This window comes from Barbatula barbatula (assembly GCF_947034865.1).
Source record: "Barbatula barbatula genome assembly, chromosome: 8".
NCBI lineage: Eukaryota > Metazoa > Chordata > Actinopteri > Cypriniformes > Nemacheilidae > Barbatula > Barbatula barbatula.
Genome location: NC_136771.1, coordinates 3,461,992 through 3,476,665, shown reverse-complemented (window position 1 = coordinate 3,476,665; position 14,674 = coordinate 3,461,992). Strand labels below are relative to the sequence as shown.

General features: G+C 39.7%; 3 protein-coding genes across 4 annotated transcripts; all 3 read right to left on the bottom strand.

The window, feature by feature from the left end:
* Window positions 1-411: 411 nt before the first annotated feature.
* Window positions 412-4,035, bottom strand: LOC306898109 (uncharacterized protein). The gene is made up of 6 exons (XM_079463363.1): window positions 3,842-4,035; window positions 2,877-3,177; window positions 2,491-2,748; window positions 2,303-2,403; window positions 2,088-2,191; window positions 412-1,975 (listed from the first exon to the last, which is right to left on the bottom strand). Exons 2-6 carry the CDS (start codon window positions 2,986-2,988, stop codon window positions 1,840-1,842), a joined length of 711 nt encoding a protein of 236 aa, XP_079319489.1. The 5' UTR covers window positions 2,989-3,177; window positions 3,842-4,035; the 3' UTR covers window positions 412-1,839.
* On the bottom strand, window positions 3,814-9,560 carry LOC306898108 (C-type lectin domain family 4 member E-like). The gene is made up of 6 exons (XM_079463362.1): window positions 9,456-9,560; window positions 9,044-9,306; window positions 8,858-8,961; window positions 8,146-8,249; window positions 7,317-8,040; window positions 3,814-4,675 (listed from the first exon to the last, which is right to left on the bottom strand). The coding sequence occupies exons 1-5, from the start codon at window positions 9,551-9,553 to the stop codon at window positions 7,905-7,907; spliced, it is 705 nt and encodes a 234-aa protein (XP_079319488.1). The 5' UTR covers window positions 9,554-9,560; the 3' UTR covers window positions 3,814-4,675; window positions 7,317-7,904.
* A 1,883-nt stretch (window positions 9,561-11,443) lies between these two features.
* LOC306898167 (uncharacterized protein) lies at window positions 11,444-13,744 on the bottom strand. Of its 2 annotated transcripts, none has more exons than XM_079463442.1 (5): window positions 13,356-13,744; window positions 12,837-13,211; window positions 12,291-12,391; window positions 12,116-12,219; window positions 11,444-11,994 (listed from the first exon to the last, which is right to left on the bottom strand). In XM_079463442.1, exons 1-5 carry the CDS (start codon window positions 13,495-13,497, stop codon window positions 11,859-11,861), a joined length of 858 nt encoding a protein of 285 aa, XP_079319568.1. In that variant the 5' UTR covers window positions 13,498-13,744; the 3' UTR covers window positions 11,444-11,858. The 2 variants fall into 2 exon arrangements, with proteins under 2 accessions (XP_079319568.1, XP_079319569.1); XM_079463443.1 differs by having other exon boundaries at window positions 11,446-11,994; window positions 12,837-13,148; window positions 13,356-13,656.
* Window positions 13,745-14,674: the final 930 nt, after the last annotated feature.

Sequence of the window (14,674 nt, the reverse complement as noted above, 5' to 3'; positions counted from 1 at the left end):
TTAAAACACTGGTCACCTTGAGGCCCCCTTGAAAGTCAGCTGGGGCCCTACTTTTGTGGCCCCCCCAGCCACCCTGTTGAAACCCACTTCTCTAAAATGAGGTTATCGACATGTGACCTCAAAGAGATGATAACAAAAGATCTTCATCTCGGTCCAAATCTACTGATCTGTTACAGTATAGACCCGTATGAAAGCCTTTATGCCTCTGTGCACTTGTTTTTCTTTTGATGCATGTTGATGGTGAGAATAAAAAAGCATTTCTTTTTAACACAGCTTCACGGTTTCGCTGCACACAAACCTTTTTGAAAAAGTTTTGCGCCTTGTTAATGCACCTGGGAAATGCTTTTATCCAAAGCAACTTACTGCATTTCATCTATCTGTTGTGCTGAGGATAAAGGGACTGGATCCAAATGCAAGCGGTTCAAGTTTATTCCACAAATAGTCCAAAGTAAAAAATGCACAGAAACAAAAAAGCAAGGCAATCCATGTGAAATAAAAAAATAACCAACAAATGCCAAAGGAAACACTGGTGATAATATAAACAGGTGTTCAGCACCTGTGGAAACAATCAATAGGGGAAAAAAAGAACTACAACAGACTACAACAGGAACAGGAAATCAATACAAACTAAAAGTCCACGGAACTGAACATAGAACATGTGACATTTTATTAGTTCTATTCTACTGAAACTGAACCCACAATCTTGCTGTTGCTAGTGCCATGCTGTACCGTTTGAGATGCGAAAATAATGCATTAATACATCTTGTCAAAATGAATACACACCACTTTGTACGACATTGTGAAATTGAGATTTGGTCTAACATAATTTTTCCAGACTCTACTTGAAAAAGCTGGTAACAGGTGCCGTTGGGCTCTGCTGGTTGATATTGTTAATAAACCTTTTTTATTTACAAGTAAATTTGTTTTTGTACTGACCGGAGGTGACTGCATTTTCTTTATAGTTTTGCAATTATGAATAAATAGAAAAAGTGAACAGTAGCTGTTTTATGAAAATAATTTTCAAACAGTCACCATGAAATTAATAGTGACAATTATTATTCCTTATACTCTGGTTCTCTTTGTGACCCCTGGCACGGGGGTCCGGACTATTTTGACTGTTCAATACCTGCAGGATGAATGGATGTCCCGCCCCAAACTTTTTTCATTTGGAAATATGTCACAATATGAAAACAAACACAATTGCAAACTTTTGTGCCAACTTTAAATGAACATACCAGAATAAGGGAAAAACAACTAAACCCAGCTACTTATACAAAAACTAACGAAAGAAAATAAGAAATGTATATATTGGGAATGTGTTAATTAAATATAATGTTATAAGTGAATATAATAAGGAAAACTCACTAACTATAAAGTTTCAAACTCTATAAGCGCTCATGAAATTATTCAGTCATATATTTGTAATAGCTTGTGTTGGTTGAACAATAAACACAATAAAAGGTTCACTGGGAAATGAAACTCTTTAATAATGATGTAAATAATGTTTGTGTAGTTTGCACTTAAAAAGTGCCTCAAAAGGTTCTTCGATGCCTCAGAAGAACCTTTTGGTTCCATCAAGAACTTTTAACCTCTGCAGAACCTTTCTGTGTCACAAAAGGTTCTTTGTGGCGAAAACATGTACTTCAGATTACAAAAAAGTAAGAAAGAGATGGACCTTTGGCTTAGCGGTTCTTTGTGGAACCAAAAATGGTTCTTCTAGGCATCGCTGTGAAGAACCTTTTAAGCACCTTTATCTTTAAGAATGTTGTGACAACTAGCCCCGGTGTCACACGTTCAACTTTGAACGGTAAGTCTGAAGGAAAAGAATGCAGACATGATCTAATTCTCACAAATCCAGCGTCTCTCTTCTGTGCATGGTTGATCATTCCAGCTTTTGTTAGGTGAATATGAAGACACAATCTGAACACAGTCCTCAATTCCATTTGAGTCATTTGGTTCACCATCGATCCAAAACCTGAATGACATGCATCCGATTCTTCATAACTCACAACTCGGGACAATGAAGAATGAAGTTCATGTGAATGAATGCATTTGCAGTGATTTACCGACACTGTTTCGGTACTTACGTTACATTAAGTTGCGACTTATCCACCCATTCCATTAAGCCTTCCTTCTTGATATCAGACAACCCAATCCACGTGTTCTCCTTAATGACCGAAGATAAGAACCTCTGTTGGTATAAACAGCCAAAACATCGTGTAAGTCTTTAACACACACACACGTGTGAATGGAAACATGTCGCGAATGGAAACACGCACACACACACACACATACACAGTACCTGCTCCTCAATGTTATTGATAACCACCAGATCTCCACCACCATCCCTGCAGACCTGTCTGCTCTCAGACCAGTTCTTCCTCTCATTGCTAAAATGGTATCCTATCACACGCCAACATTTTAACATCTTTACAAAATCTTTACTGCGGTGTCAAGAAGAGGAAGAAAATTAAATAATTTTCTACAAACCTCTCTCAGAATTCCTCTTCCTCAGTTTGTCCTCTATGGAGTTGAATCTGTGCTGGAGTTGATCTTTCTCAGTAGTTAGTTGACTGTAATTGGCCCGTAGGCCATCTATTGTCTCATTAAACTCTATGAGCATGTTCTTGTAACTCAACTTCATGTTTCTCTCAGCACTGATCTGGATTTGCAGCACTAGAACAGTGACCACAAGGAAAACGCATACGAGTCCAAAACACACGGCGCTCAACACAAGACATCTCCTTCCTGTTAAACAAGAAAAACAATTATAAAAACTAAAATAATGAACACAAATTATAATCAGAATTCAATACTGACTTTTTTAAAGAACCAGAATTTACATATATTTCAGTAATGAAAGATTTTCTTCTTACTGTAATTCTTTTTTGCGGCTTTGCTGTCGATGCCTTCATCTCTCTCCTGATCTGCTGCTGGTCTGTTGCAGTACTTGTGCTCGATGTTGGAATAAATGTTCTCCATTTCCATCAGTGTACAAGACCAGTTTGATCGTCAAGATTTCACAGTTTTTTGCAGTGTATGATGCCAATTACGGAGGATAGAAGTAAAAAGCAGAAACGAGAAAGACAATCTCACTGAGCATCTGTTCATGTTTATCGGGATGAGTTGAGTGTTTGCGCAGTGGCTGCCGTCAGGTGTTTCTGCTGAAATCCACCACTAAGAGGAACAGAAAGTGTGAATGCTTGAAACGTGTGTGAAAATGGTTTAAATTCTAAAGGAATATAGATTCAGAGATGTGTCAAAAGTAAGGATGGGTTATGACGTTTTTAATTTAAAGCTGTCTGGAATTGCTTTGCGCTGATTTAAAAAATGTCTTATGTCTATAAGCATCTAATGCAAAAACAAAACAATACCACCATGAAGGTGAAAGCAGAAAGATGATCAAAAAGAAAAGATGAAACCCTTTTTGTCACAAATTCATCTGTAATTTCTCTGAACATGGAAGGTCATTCCAGTTCTTCTCGTTTTTCAGTATTCAGTTTCAATGCTCATCATTCTGTTCACCTCGCCCCAGAACCTGAATAGCGCTATCAATCCTGATCAGTCTCATTCAGAAACAAAACCATCACTGCATTAGATAGGTAATATAATACAGATGTTTGCTAAGGACGTGGTTTTATAAACTTGAATACAGTACTGGCATTTACAACTGCACAGTTGAGTTTGTCACATTCCTTCAAACACATTCTCAACTCAAAGCCGGTCATCAAAATTGTATCGATTATGAATCACAAAAAAAAACGCAGCTAAGTGCATTTAACATTCAAGTTAATAATCACACACAATGAAGATCCTCATTAATACTTTTATTTGCACTTACTGTACTTTGGGTCTTGTATTAACCACCGATTTCATAATGCCTTCTTTTGCCAATCTACGACATAAACCTCTGTGTGTACAGTACAAACAGGAAATCTTTATAAACTGCAATTTGTCCTTCCACTTTGATCATGTAGTTGTTCTGTAGCTTTTATAGAAAAGTTGAACTTTTTTCAACCTCAAAAGACACTCCGTGGTGCAGAAAAGGGGCAGGCGTTTATACAAAGCCCTTTTTGGAAACACGGTTTACCTTATAGGATTATAATTTTAAACAGATGCAACGCAAAAGTAACAATAAGTTACAAGATCTCAATATTCAGTTAATACATTTTTTATATAAAATTAAGTTTACACTACTTTAACTATTTAATTACTTTGAACATTCGGGTTTACAGTTTATACACATGAGGAATGTATGTGTTAATTGTCTTTTGTTTCATAACACATGTTATATTTGAACTGGATTTGTACATTTCAAGTTGAACACCATAAACGGGTTTACAAAGCTTGACGATGATCATAATAATTAATAATAATAAATTACATATTGACGTTGGAATAAACGCTTTTCATTTCCATCGTATTTTTTGTGAAAATCCAGTGAAAATCCATGTGAAAATCCATGCACTTGCTTTTATAAAGACACGGTTGTGGTCTTAAACAATGATTTAACGATGGTGAGAAAAAGCAGTGCACATTTTAACAGGCCTTTACAGTTTTGATTGCCACATCATACATGATAATTTTTCCCCAAAAAAGCTTAACTGTGAAGAAGAAGTGTTTGAGAAGCTGTTTACTGTGTAAGGATAATGTACAGTACAGTCAGACCATGAAACTGTCATGATTCTGCCTGCTCTTGTCTTGATTTTCTGGTCTAGGGGCAGAATCATGACAGACCCACGTGTTTTATGTGGAGAGGATCATATTATGGTCAATCAGGACATAATATGCGTTCTCTCCTGTCTCGTCATTTGGCCCTGCCCCTCTCGTTTCTAGTATTGCTCTCCTCCTGTGTCGCATTACCCACACCTGCCTATCGTTATCCCCTTAGTTAGTCTCCCTATATAATACCCTCTTGTCTATTGTCTTGTGCTCGTTCGTTGTACATGTTTCATGCTTTTTGCCATGCCATGTCTTGGAGTCTTAGTCATTGATAGTCTAGTCAAGTCAAGTCAGTGTGAGTGTTTTGTTTTGTTAGTCTAGGTGTTGTTGTAGTTCTTGTCAAGTGTTAGTCTTCAGTTTATTGTGTTCCCTGTTTACCTCCTCGTGGGTTTTTGTTTTGTTCCTGTTTATTATTTATTAAAATCCTGTTTAAACCCTGTTTCGCTGCCTGCACTTGGGTTCTCTTTCCGCGTTCCTGACAGAACGAACGAGCCACTACAGAACCCAGCGGCAGCATGGACACTGACCGGTCCAGCTTGGCCCGTCGCCTCTGCAGTCTTCGCCAGGGGAATGAGACTGTGGATGAGTATGTGGGGAGGTTCCTGGACATCGCGGAACAAGGTGCGTTCGGAGAGGGGGAGCTGGCGGTGCTTTTCAACGCCGGTCTCAGAGAGCCACTCTCTCGCTCCGAGATGAGGGCGATGAGGCCGTTGGATTTCGACGCCGTGTGGGTAACTGCCGCAGAGCGTTCGGAGTCCGCGACCTCATCGAACCCATTTTGCTCATCTCCGCTGGTAGCGATACCCGAGAGTGGTCCTCTGCAGATGGGTGTTGTGGGCATTGCCACGCACCACTCTCCAGCCTCGGCAGCCTCTCCACAACCGCCCAGTCTCACTGGCAAGCGGGGGAGACGGGAATCCTGGGGGTCCTCGTCCGAGGCCTCCAATCCCGAGCCGCCCATCCCATTCACTTCGTTCCTGCAGCCGACCACCAGGCGGGTGGCTCGGCAGAAGAAGAAGAGGCAACGGAGGGCGGTTCGGAGTCCGGTGGTCCCGGTGGTCCCGTCAAGTCCGGTGGTCCCGTCAAGTCCGGTGGTCCCGTCAAGTCCGGTGGTCCCGTCAAGTCCGGTGGTCCCGTCAAGTCCGGTGGTCCCGTCAAGTCCGGTGGTCCCGTCAAGTCCGGTGGTCCCGTCAAGTCCGGTGGTCCCGTCAAGTCCGGTGGTCCCGTCAAGTCCGGTGGTCCCGTCAAGTCCGGTGGTCCCGTCAAGTCCGGTGGTCCCGTCAAGTCCGGTGGTCCCGTCAAGTCCGGTGGTCCCGTCAAGTCCGGTGGTCCCGTCAAGTCCGGTGGTCCCGTCAAGTCCGGTGGTCCCGTCAAGTCCGGTGGTCCCGTCAAGTCCGGTGGTCCCGTCAAGTCCGGTGGTCCCGTCAAGTCCGGTGGTCCCGTCAAGTCCGGTGGTCCCGTCAAGTCCGGTGGTCCCGTCAAGTCCGGTGGTCCCGCAGGCGCCCAGTCCTGTTCCTCAGCCGGCCTTCCAGCCGGCCTCAAGCCATGTTCCTCAGCCGGCCTTCCAGCCGGCCTCAAGCCATGTTCCTCAGCCGGCCTTCCAGCCGGCCTCAAGCCATGTTCCTCAGCCGGCCTTCCAGCCGGCCTCAAGCCATGTTCCTCAGCCGGCCTTCCAGCCGGCCTCAAGCCATGTTCCTCAGCCGGGGACTCCTACAGCCCCTGGGACTTTGCGCTCTCGAGCGCCGCCCCCCAGGGTGTCCCCTAAGTCCCCTGGGACTCCGCGCTTCCGAGCGCCAGGGACAAGAACTGTTCCCCCTTATTCCAATCCCTACGGATTTACCCCCCCGGACTCTTGTGTTCCCCCAATGAACTCTTGTGTTCCCCCACCCCCCCTCCCCTGTTTGTTATTTTTATTATGTCACCCCAACCCATTGATTATTCTTGCCTGTCTGCCCTTGTTGTTTTTTACCATGTTTTGTTGGATGTTGTCCGTTTCCCAGTCAGTCTTGTCTCGTTAGTCTGCTCCTTTGGTGAACGCCAGGGGGCGTTCATTAAAGGGGGGGGTCCTGTCATGATTCTGCCTGCTCTTGTCTTGATTTTCTGGTCTAGGGGCAGAATCATGACAGACCCACGTGTTTTATGTGGAGAGGATCATATTATGGTCAATCAGGACATAATATGCGTTCTCTCCTGTCTCGTCATTTGGCCCTGCCCCTCTCGTTTCTAGTATTGCTCTCCTCCTGTGTCGCATTACCCACACCTGCCTATCGTTATCCCCTTAGTTAGTCTCCCTATATAATACCCTCTTGTCTATTGTCTTGTGCTCGTTCGTTGTACATGTTTCATGCTTTTTGCCATGTCTTGGAGTCTTAGTCATTGATAGTCTAGTCAAGTCAAGTCAGTGTGAGTGTTTTGTTTTGTTAGTCTAGGTGTTGTTGTAGTTCTTGTCAAGTGTTAGTCTTCAGTTTATTGTGTTCCCTGTTTACCTCCTCGTGGGGTTTTGTTTTGTTCCTGTTTATTATTTATTAAAATCCTGTTTAAACCCTGTTTCGCTGCCTGCACTTGGGTTCTCTTTCCGCGTTCCTGACAGAAACAACACCACTTTTTTTTTTCTTAACCAGACATTTATGTCCAAAGTGACATACAAGTGAGTAACAAGAATGAAATTGTTGAGCCAGTGACTGTACACTGTAAACGTTTTTGCTGTAGCTTTGTAGTTAGCGGTAACAAACTGTAGATTTATATTTATCTAATGACAACAGTTTGCTCAAAGATAAGAGAACATTTAACATAAACAACAAGTCTTTATCTTTATAGAAAAAAATATATAAAATAACAGCCTGCAATCAAAGCATTCTGGGAATCAAAAATCCAAAAAAATTTATTCATTTTTTTCATATTTTGGTTCCCAGAATGCTCTGCATGTTGCCAGTAAATTAAATACATGTAAATCTTCACTAAGTTACTGACAAACCGCTGCCAATAATACTGTAATTTCTACAGAATGTTTTTAGAGTATATGCTTAATGTAGAAGCTAGAGCAGAAGTACAGTAAAAGTCAGACAAGAGAAAGTTAAGAGTTTCCGGTATCTGTTTATGTCGATTAGTTGAGTGTTCCAGCGCTGTGTCAGCAGATCCACCAAACAGGAACAGAAAGAGGAAAGTGTTTTTTCTTTAAAGATCTACTTCTCACAAATCCATCGCATCTTTACTGAACATGGTCGATCATTCCAGTTGTTTTCGGGTGGTAATGAATGTCGCATTTCCACACAGTCCTCATCTCCGCCGGAGTTATTCGGTTCACCGTTCACCCAAAACCTGAACAGAATGCAGATTCTTTGATGCTTTCTACAAAGCCGGAAATGACTTACTTACTAGAAACCAAGAACAAACTGTCCATTTACAGTCAGTTTTGGCACTCACCCTTTATTGACTGATGTGTCATTTACCCATTTCATGATGCCCTCTTGCAGAGTATCAGATAAACCAATCCACGTGTTCACCTTAATGAGTGAAGATATGAACTTCTGTGTAGATAAACAGCGAAATGGTCCTGTCATTCTTTAAAAAGTATGTTTCTTTTTATAATTGTACCCCTCTCACGAATATTATTTGACCCCCTTTAGTGCAGTTGTTTTTATCATTTTCTTACTGCAGTTATGTTTCGCAAATCCGATCTTGCACAAGCGAATGGGAGAACTTTACATATCCATAAAGCATCACTGATTTAAAGTCCATTCTCTTAAATGGGACGCAGATTATTTATGTCTACTGGAAAGATGACTTTTGATTTCACCAATGGAAACAGAGTGAGCCAGCCGGCCAATCAAAACAGACATTTCCAAAAGAGCGCATTAAAAGCAAAGAATGTAAAATAGTATTCCAGCGGTCCTTAAAAATTAAATGATGAAATGAATATAGTATAGAATCTTCAGCACTTACCAGTACATGCACTTTGCTTTGCCATGATATTTCTGCATTTGCCAGACACTGCTAGTGAATTTAGCCTCTGTTAAACTCTATACAGCTAACTATAACTTGGGTCAGCAATGCATTTTGCGTAAATAAAATAAAAGTGTTGAACCACATTTATATACAGTAGATAGCTACGTACACAAGCAGTCACAAACTCTACCTGTTTTTCTTCAGTGTTGATGATGACTAGATCTCCACCACGATCCCTGCAGAACCGTCTGCTGTCAGTCCAGTTCTTCTCCTCACTGGATATGAAATATATCCCTTTGGCATTGTGAATGCCATATATGTCATTCACAAACAGGATTTTGTTTAACTATAACTATATACAGTATATAACAAATACCTCTTTCAGAATAACTCATCTTCAGCTCGGCCTCCAAATGCAGTTTCTTCTGGATCATATAGGTGAGGTTTTTCTTTAGATCTTCTCTCTCACCGTCCAGACGGCTATAATTCATATTCAGGCTGCTCAAAGCTTCACTGTATTCAATGTAGCTCATCTTCATCAGATCTCTCTCTGTTGAGAGTTTATTGTGTTGCACCACGACGGCAATCACCAGTAAAACACTGATGAGCCCGAGTAACACTGTGATCAGCATAAAATATCTGTCACAGAGGAAAAAACAACAGTTAACAACCGATAAACATATAACAACAATATTGCAAAGATCCAACAAAATCAAGAATGCAACTGAAACTTTTTAAAACTACACCTTTATATATTGGCTAATAATGCAAGAAGATTCCTTTCTTACTGTAATTTACGGCTTCCTTCTGGATGAAGTTCATGCAGAGTTTCTGGTTGATATTCTGCATCCTTAGTGGTGGCGATGTCGTTCTCTGACTCCATCATTCGGATGAACTGTGAGCTTCAGCACATGAACGATGGCTTTTATGAGACCCTTCTCCAACAATTTACATACAGTTCTGCTGACCATCAGAACACGGAAATATTTCGAAGAATTTAAGCAATTGACGTTTCTAGGACATCTGTCAGAATGTCTGCCTTAAGAGGAACTAAAGTGTTATCAAGTGTTTCCTAGATGCACCAGCATTAGTGTTATCTATCAGTTAAACGTCTGTCTGCCTTTAATCATGCTGCTGCTATGTCTTCCATATAATGTTATTACAATTTAGTTTGCATAATATTCAATTCAGTATTATGTTATGCATAATGTTGCTGTTTTCTGATGTTCACATTGTTTGTATTGTTCTGGTTCATACTTGGCCGCCTTAACCGGCCATGTAGCGAGGATTACTACCTAACAACATCACTGTCATAGTAGGAACAATTACAATATTTGCCCCAGAACGGTTTGCTTTCCTACATTCTTTGAAATGTTTTTGTGTTCAACAGAACAAAAAATTACATACAATTGTTCCTACTATGGTAGCCAGCGATGTCCCAGAAATATCAATAGAATGATGAACTGAACCGCTCACGAAGTGTAAAAGCCAATGAACTTGAGAAAGTATAAACCCTCCTTTGTCAGCAAAACACTTTTCATTCAGACAATTGCTGAGATAAACAAAAAATATGAGCTGGAGTGAGGTTACTTTTAGATATTTCACTCTATTATTTTACTTACACTAAAAGTTCATACAAGTTGCACGAACATATTCATCAAACATATTCAACACTTCAATTTTCAGAATTTCCTATTTATAGATTTTGTTTAGGTCAAATTATCGTTTTAGTTTAATTCTGTGAACTAATGTCTAAACTTCTCCCAAATTTCAAATACAAATATTGTTTCTGTTTGCATTGATTTGAACTGAAGAAACACGTGAAAATAACAGAATAGATGCTCTGTATTTTTTCAGACCTCAAATACTGCAGAGAAAACAAGATCGTGTTCACTTTTAATCAATACAACAGTAATATTTTAATATAATGTGTGTAGGAAGAGTTAAACAAATATTGTTTTTGTGAAAACCTTGATTTTGATCACAGTTTTCATGTGTCTTGTCATGCTGTCAGTCATTTTAGTTGGAGGACTTTACGTCACTCCTGGGAATGATTTTGTTAGATTTAACACAGTGGACTGAAATGACCACAGTGCATCTTGGAATGATGATTCCATGAAAATGTGGAATTCTGTGGCTGTACAGTATTTATAAAAGTGACACATGTACGTGTACACATTTTTGATAACTGTAACACATAAAACATAATAATGTTATTATATTAAACTAAATAAATAATATCATATTTTTAGTGTAAATATAAAAAAGTATAGTGAGGAGAGAAGCTCCCTCAAGTAACCTCTTTTTGACTATCTTTTAAAGAACTTCCAGATTTTTCTTACCAGCACAATAAAGGAGAAGATATAAAATAATGATCTTAAGACAAACGTGGGCAGATAATTATGTCAATATTTGTGCTGCTTATAAAATAATTCGAATGAAACAAAATGGACAAAAGTAAAAAAATACAGCTATGCTGTACATTTATCTAAAAGTGTACATTAGCGAATTAAACTTAATATCCTAAAAGTGCAATTCATAAATTATCTTTTGCTTTTCTATCAGCAGAAAACACACAGTAACTCTCTTAGGATGAATATTTGATTAAATAACCTGCTATAAAGAATGGATTGATAGCAATATGAGAAGATGTGTTTTGTGGGTGTATGTTCAACTCTTGAAGTCTTACTTTATAATAAATATTCAAAGAATTATGAATATTATAAATTATGAAAGATTGCTTAGAGAAAGAATAGAGTATTTCAGAAAACTGCCCGAAGGGATTAAAATTTCACATTTTATTAAAGCAGATTTACAGTAGGTGTATTGTGTAAATACTACATATTGACAGAAGGATGTAGATAAAGTGACAAGAGCTGGGATTGAAGATGGCACAGTGTACCGTTTGTTGCAAGTCACAAGTGACTGATTTTGTGTATACTGGAATAAACACTTACATTTCAACCTAATCCTCACAGCTATATCTTCAGAAATGAAATATAATATAAATTTCCTGATTTCTTATTTGATCTCTGACTGTACAGCAGACTGTACGTCACCACACAACAAAGATTACAGCAGAATGTAGTAGAAATGATTTTAAAAGCTAAAAATGTCTATACGGAACTGATGCAAATACAAAACATCACTCCTATAAAAGCGAAGGCAGTGTCACAAAGAAAAGACGAAACCTAATTCTCACATATCCATTTTCTTTTCTCTGAACACGGAATATCATTCCAGTTCTTCTCGGTCGGTTTATCAGGTTTCAGTTCGACACAATCCTCCTTTCCACGGTCATCATTCGGTTCACCTTGCCCCCAAAATCTGAATAGAATATAAATGAATTAACCGGAAACCGAGATCAATATACAGATACTTCCTATTGGAAGAAAAACCACAGTAATAAAGAAGTAACAACGTTAAAAACATGTGATTGTTTGCTTACCGCTTATTTAGGGGCGAGTTATCCACCCATTTCATGACCCCCTCATTGTCTATATCAGACAACCCAATCCACACACCTTCCTTGACAACTGAAGATAAGTATCTCTGTGTGTATATAACAAATAATATGATATGGTTCCTCTCATTTCTCTCCAATAAAACACACAAACCCATACCTGCTCCTCGACACTGTTGATAACAACCAGATCTCCACCACGCTCCCTGCAGAACTGTCTGCTCTCGCTCCAGCTCTTCTTGTCATTGATGAAGCGGTATCCTGTCACAAAAAATTCAAGTGTTGGCCAATATTCTCTTTAATCAGATCGTTCTATCACCAGGTAATTTATGCATTTTTTCAATGACAAGCTGGACACAAAACAGAAGCTAAAGTGGCAAGAAAATGTTCACGTGTAACTGCAATGAGCAATCTATTAGAGTCAATATCATTAATTCAAATGTGTCATTAAAACATACTCGTATTGTCACATATTGATGTTTGGGTTGGTCATTGATGCCCGTGTGCGCTGTTTGTCTGCCAAATGGGAATACTAAGGAATACTAAGACCCCGTACAGAAAAAGCCCAAGCCAAATTCAAACGCAAGCTCTCTTACACAAAGAAATGTACAATGCGTACAAACATTTCTGTCAAACAGTCGGAGTAATCAGCTATCGTCAATATGTGATGTAAGTCGATACATGATACTGTCGTACTGCTACAAACCTTTTTCAGAGTTCCTCTTCCTCAGTTCGGTCTCGATGGAGTTGAATCTGTTCTGGAGATGATCTTTCTCTGTTGTTAGTCGACTGTAACTGACTTGCATGTCATTGATAGTTTTGTTCAACTCTTCTACTTTGTTCATGTAACTCTGTTTCAGTTCTCTGTCCGATCTGCAGTCGTGCTGGAGTTGATCTTTCTCTGTTGTTTGTTGACTATAATGGGCCTGCAACAGGTTTACAGTTTGGTTTAATTCTTGAAGCATGTACTTGTGACTCGACTTCACATCTGTCCCCGCTTTCATCTGGATTTGCAGCACTAGAACGGTGAAAACGCAAATGAGCCCAAGACACGCAGCGCTAAACACAAAACATCTACTTCCTGACAAACAGAAGAAAAGAAAAACAAAATAACAAAATTAAATTACAATCTGTAAACAGAACTGTAAACCGTTAAAATTCATATGTTTCTATATAAACTTAAAAACAAACATAACCAGTAAAATACAGTAAAATGGTTTCTTACTGTAATCCTGAACTGTGGCTTTGATGCTTCTCCCGAGCTGCGATTTCTCATAGCCATGAAAGTCTTCATTCCTGTCTAGATCTTCTCCTGGTCTGTCGCAGTAGTCGTATTTGATGTCTGGATGAACTCTGTCCATTTCCATCACTCCTGCGAAAACCTCTATGTATGCATTGATATGCCCTTTTTTCCTTTAAGTTTGATGTGCACCCACGCTTTAAACTTTGGTGTACAATACCATTCAGTACCATTTCATGACGCCCAGATGTGCTGCGTCAGACAAATTAACCCATACGTTTTTCTTAATGACTGAAGAAGTGAACCTCGGAATGAACATGTTTACTCAGCATTTAAATGAGGGTGTTGTTTTGCTCATAGACCAACTCTGAAATGAAACGAAATAGAATTTAGGCTTACAAATAGGTCTCAACTATGTCCTTATCAGTGGAGATATATTTTCAGCTTGAAGGAGCCGCTGTGTTGTGATAAACGTTCTCTGACTTCATCATTTACTGTATGTGTGGCTCATGCATGTGAACCAGTTTACAAGAAACAACATGTGACAAAAAGTCAAATCTCAAATCGAGCTTTATGTTTTCCAAAGAGAGATTTTAACAAATCCAATTGTGTAACACAGATCCATAAAAGGAAGGAAGGAGCGGGAAATGGCGAAGCTTTAATTCAATAAACAAACAACAAAACAAACTTAAAATGCCGGCAGCTCCCTCATAATAAAACACATTATGGCCATTATGGCATTATGGTCAACAGGCCTGGTCCTCTCTCGTCATACACCCCTGTCACTCGTCACTTTATGCTTCCGGAGCTCCTCATGGCTCTCGTCCCATCCCGTCCACATACCCCCATCGCCCCTCGCAGGCCAGGGGGTTCTCCCGAGACTGTGTCTCTCCTTCCTCCCAGGTTTTGGCACCAATGTAACACAGATCCGTAAAAGGAACATTTAATTAAATAAACAAACAATAAAACGAAAGTAAAATGGCGGCAGCCCCTCACGGTCGACAGCCGGCCACACAAACACAACATAAACTCTAATAAACCTAAAGTGTGAGTATTCAAACTTTCCCCTTCTGCAGAACACAAGAGACTTTTCTATCGACTTTCTCACAAACTGTTCTCAATCTCGAACTGTTCATCAGCATTTCTCAAACTGCTGATAAACACTTGCAACATGAACTCGAGAAATTCAAAGCGAGGTTAATTGAGGTTATTAATTGTATTACATTTGAATAAAACCACTGAATAGTTCAGAAGAAAAAAACTTATTTTCTTTTAAATTACATTTTTATATGGCTCTTATGATC

Excerpts from the sequence above, each read along its gene's own strand:
- LOC306898109 (XM_079463363.1), bottom strand. The coding sequence starts at position 2,988 with ATGGAAATGGAGAACATTTATTCCAACATCGAGCACAAGTACTGCAAC. Across the intron at positions 2,404-2,490 it reads GAAGAGGAATTCTGAGAGAG|GATACCATTTTAGCAATGAG; the intron begins GTTTGTAGAAAA and ends GGCGTGTGATAG. Across the intron at positions 1,976-2,087 it reads AAGTCGCAACTTAATGTAAC|GTTTTGGATCGATGGTGAAC; the intron begins GTAAGTACCGAA and ends CATGTCATTCAG.
- LOC306898167 (XM_079463442.1), bottom strand. The coding sequence starts at position 13,497 with ATGGAAATGGACAGAGTTCATCCAGACATCAAATACGACTACTGCGAC. Across the intron at positions 12,392-12,836 it reads GAAGAGGAACTCTGAAAAAG|GATACCGCTTCATCAATGAC; the intron begins GTTTGTAGCAGT and ends TTTTTGTGACAG. Across the intron at positions 12,220-12,290 it reads TCAACAGTGTCGAGGAGCAG|AGATACTTATCTTCAGTTGT; the intron begins GTATGGGTTTGT and ends ATATACACACAG.
- LOC306898108 (XM_079463362.1), bottom strand. The coding sequence starts at position 9,553 with ATGATGGAGTCAGAGAACGACATCGCCACCACTAAGGATGCAGAATAT. Across the intron at positions 9,307-9,455 it reads GAAGGAAGCCGTAAATTACA|ATATTTTATGCTGATCACAG; the intron begins GTAAGAAAGGAA and ends CCTCTGTGACAG. Across the intron at positions 8,041-8,145 it reads GACACATCAGTCAATAAAGG|GTTTTGGGTGAACGGTGAAC; the intron begins GTGAGTGCCAAA and ends CATTCTGTTCAG.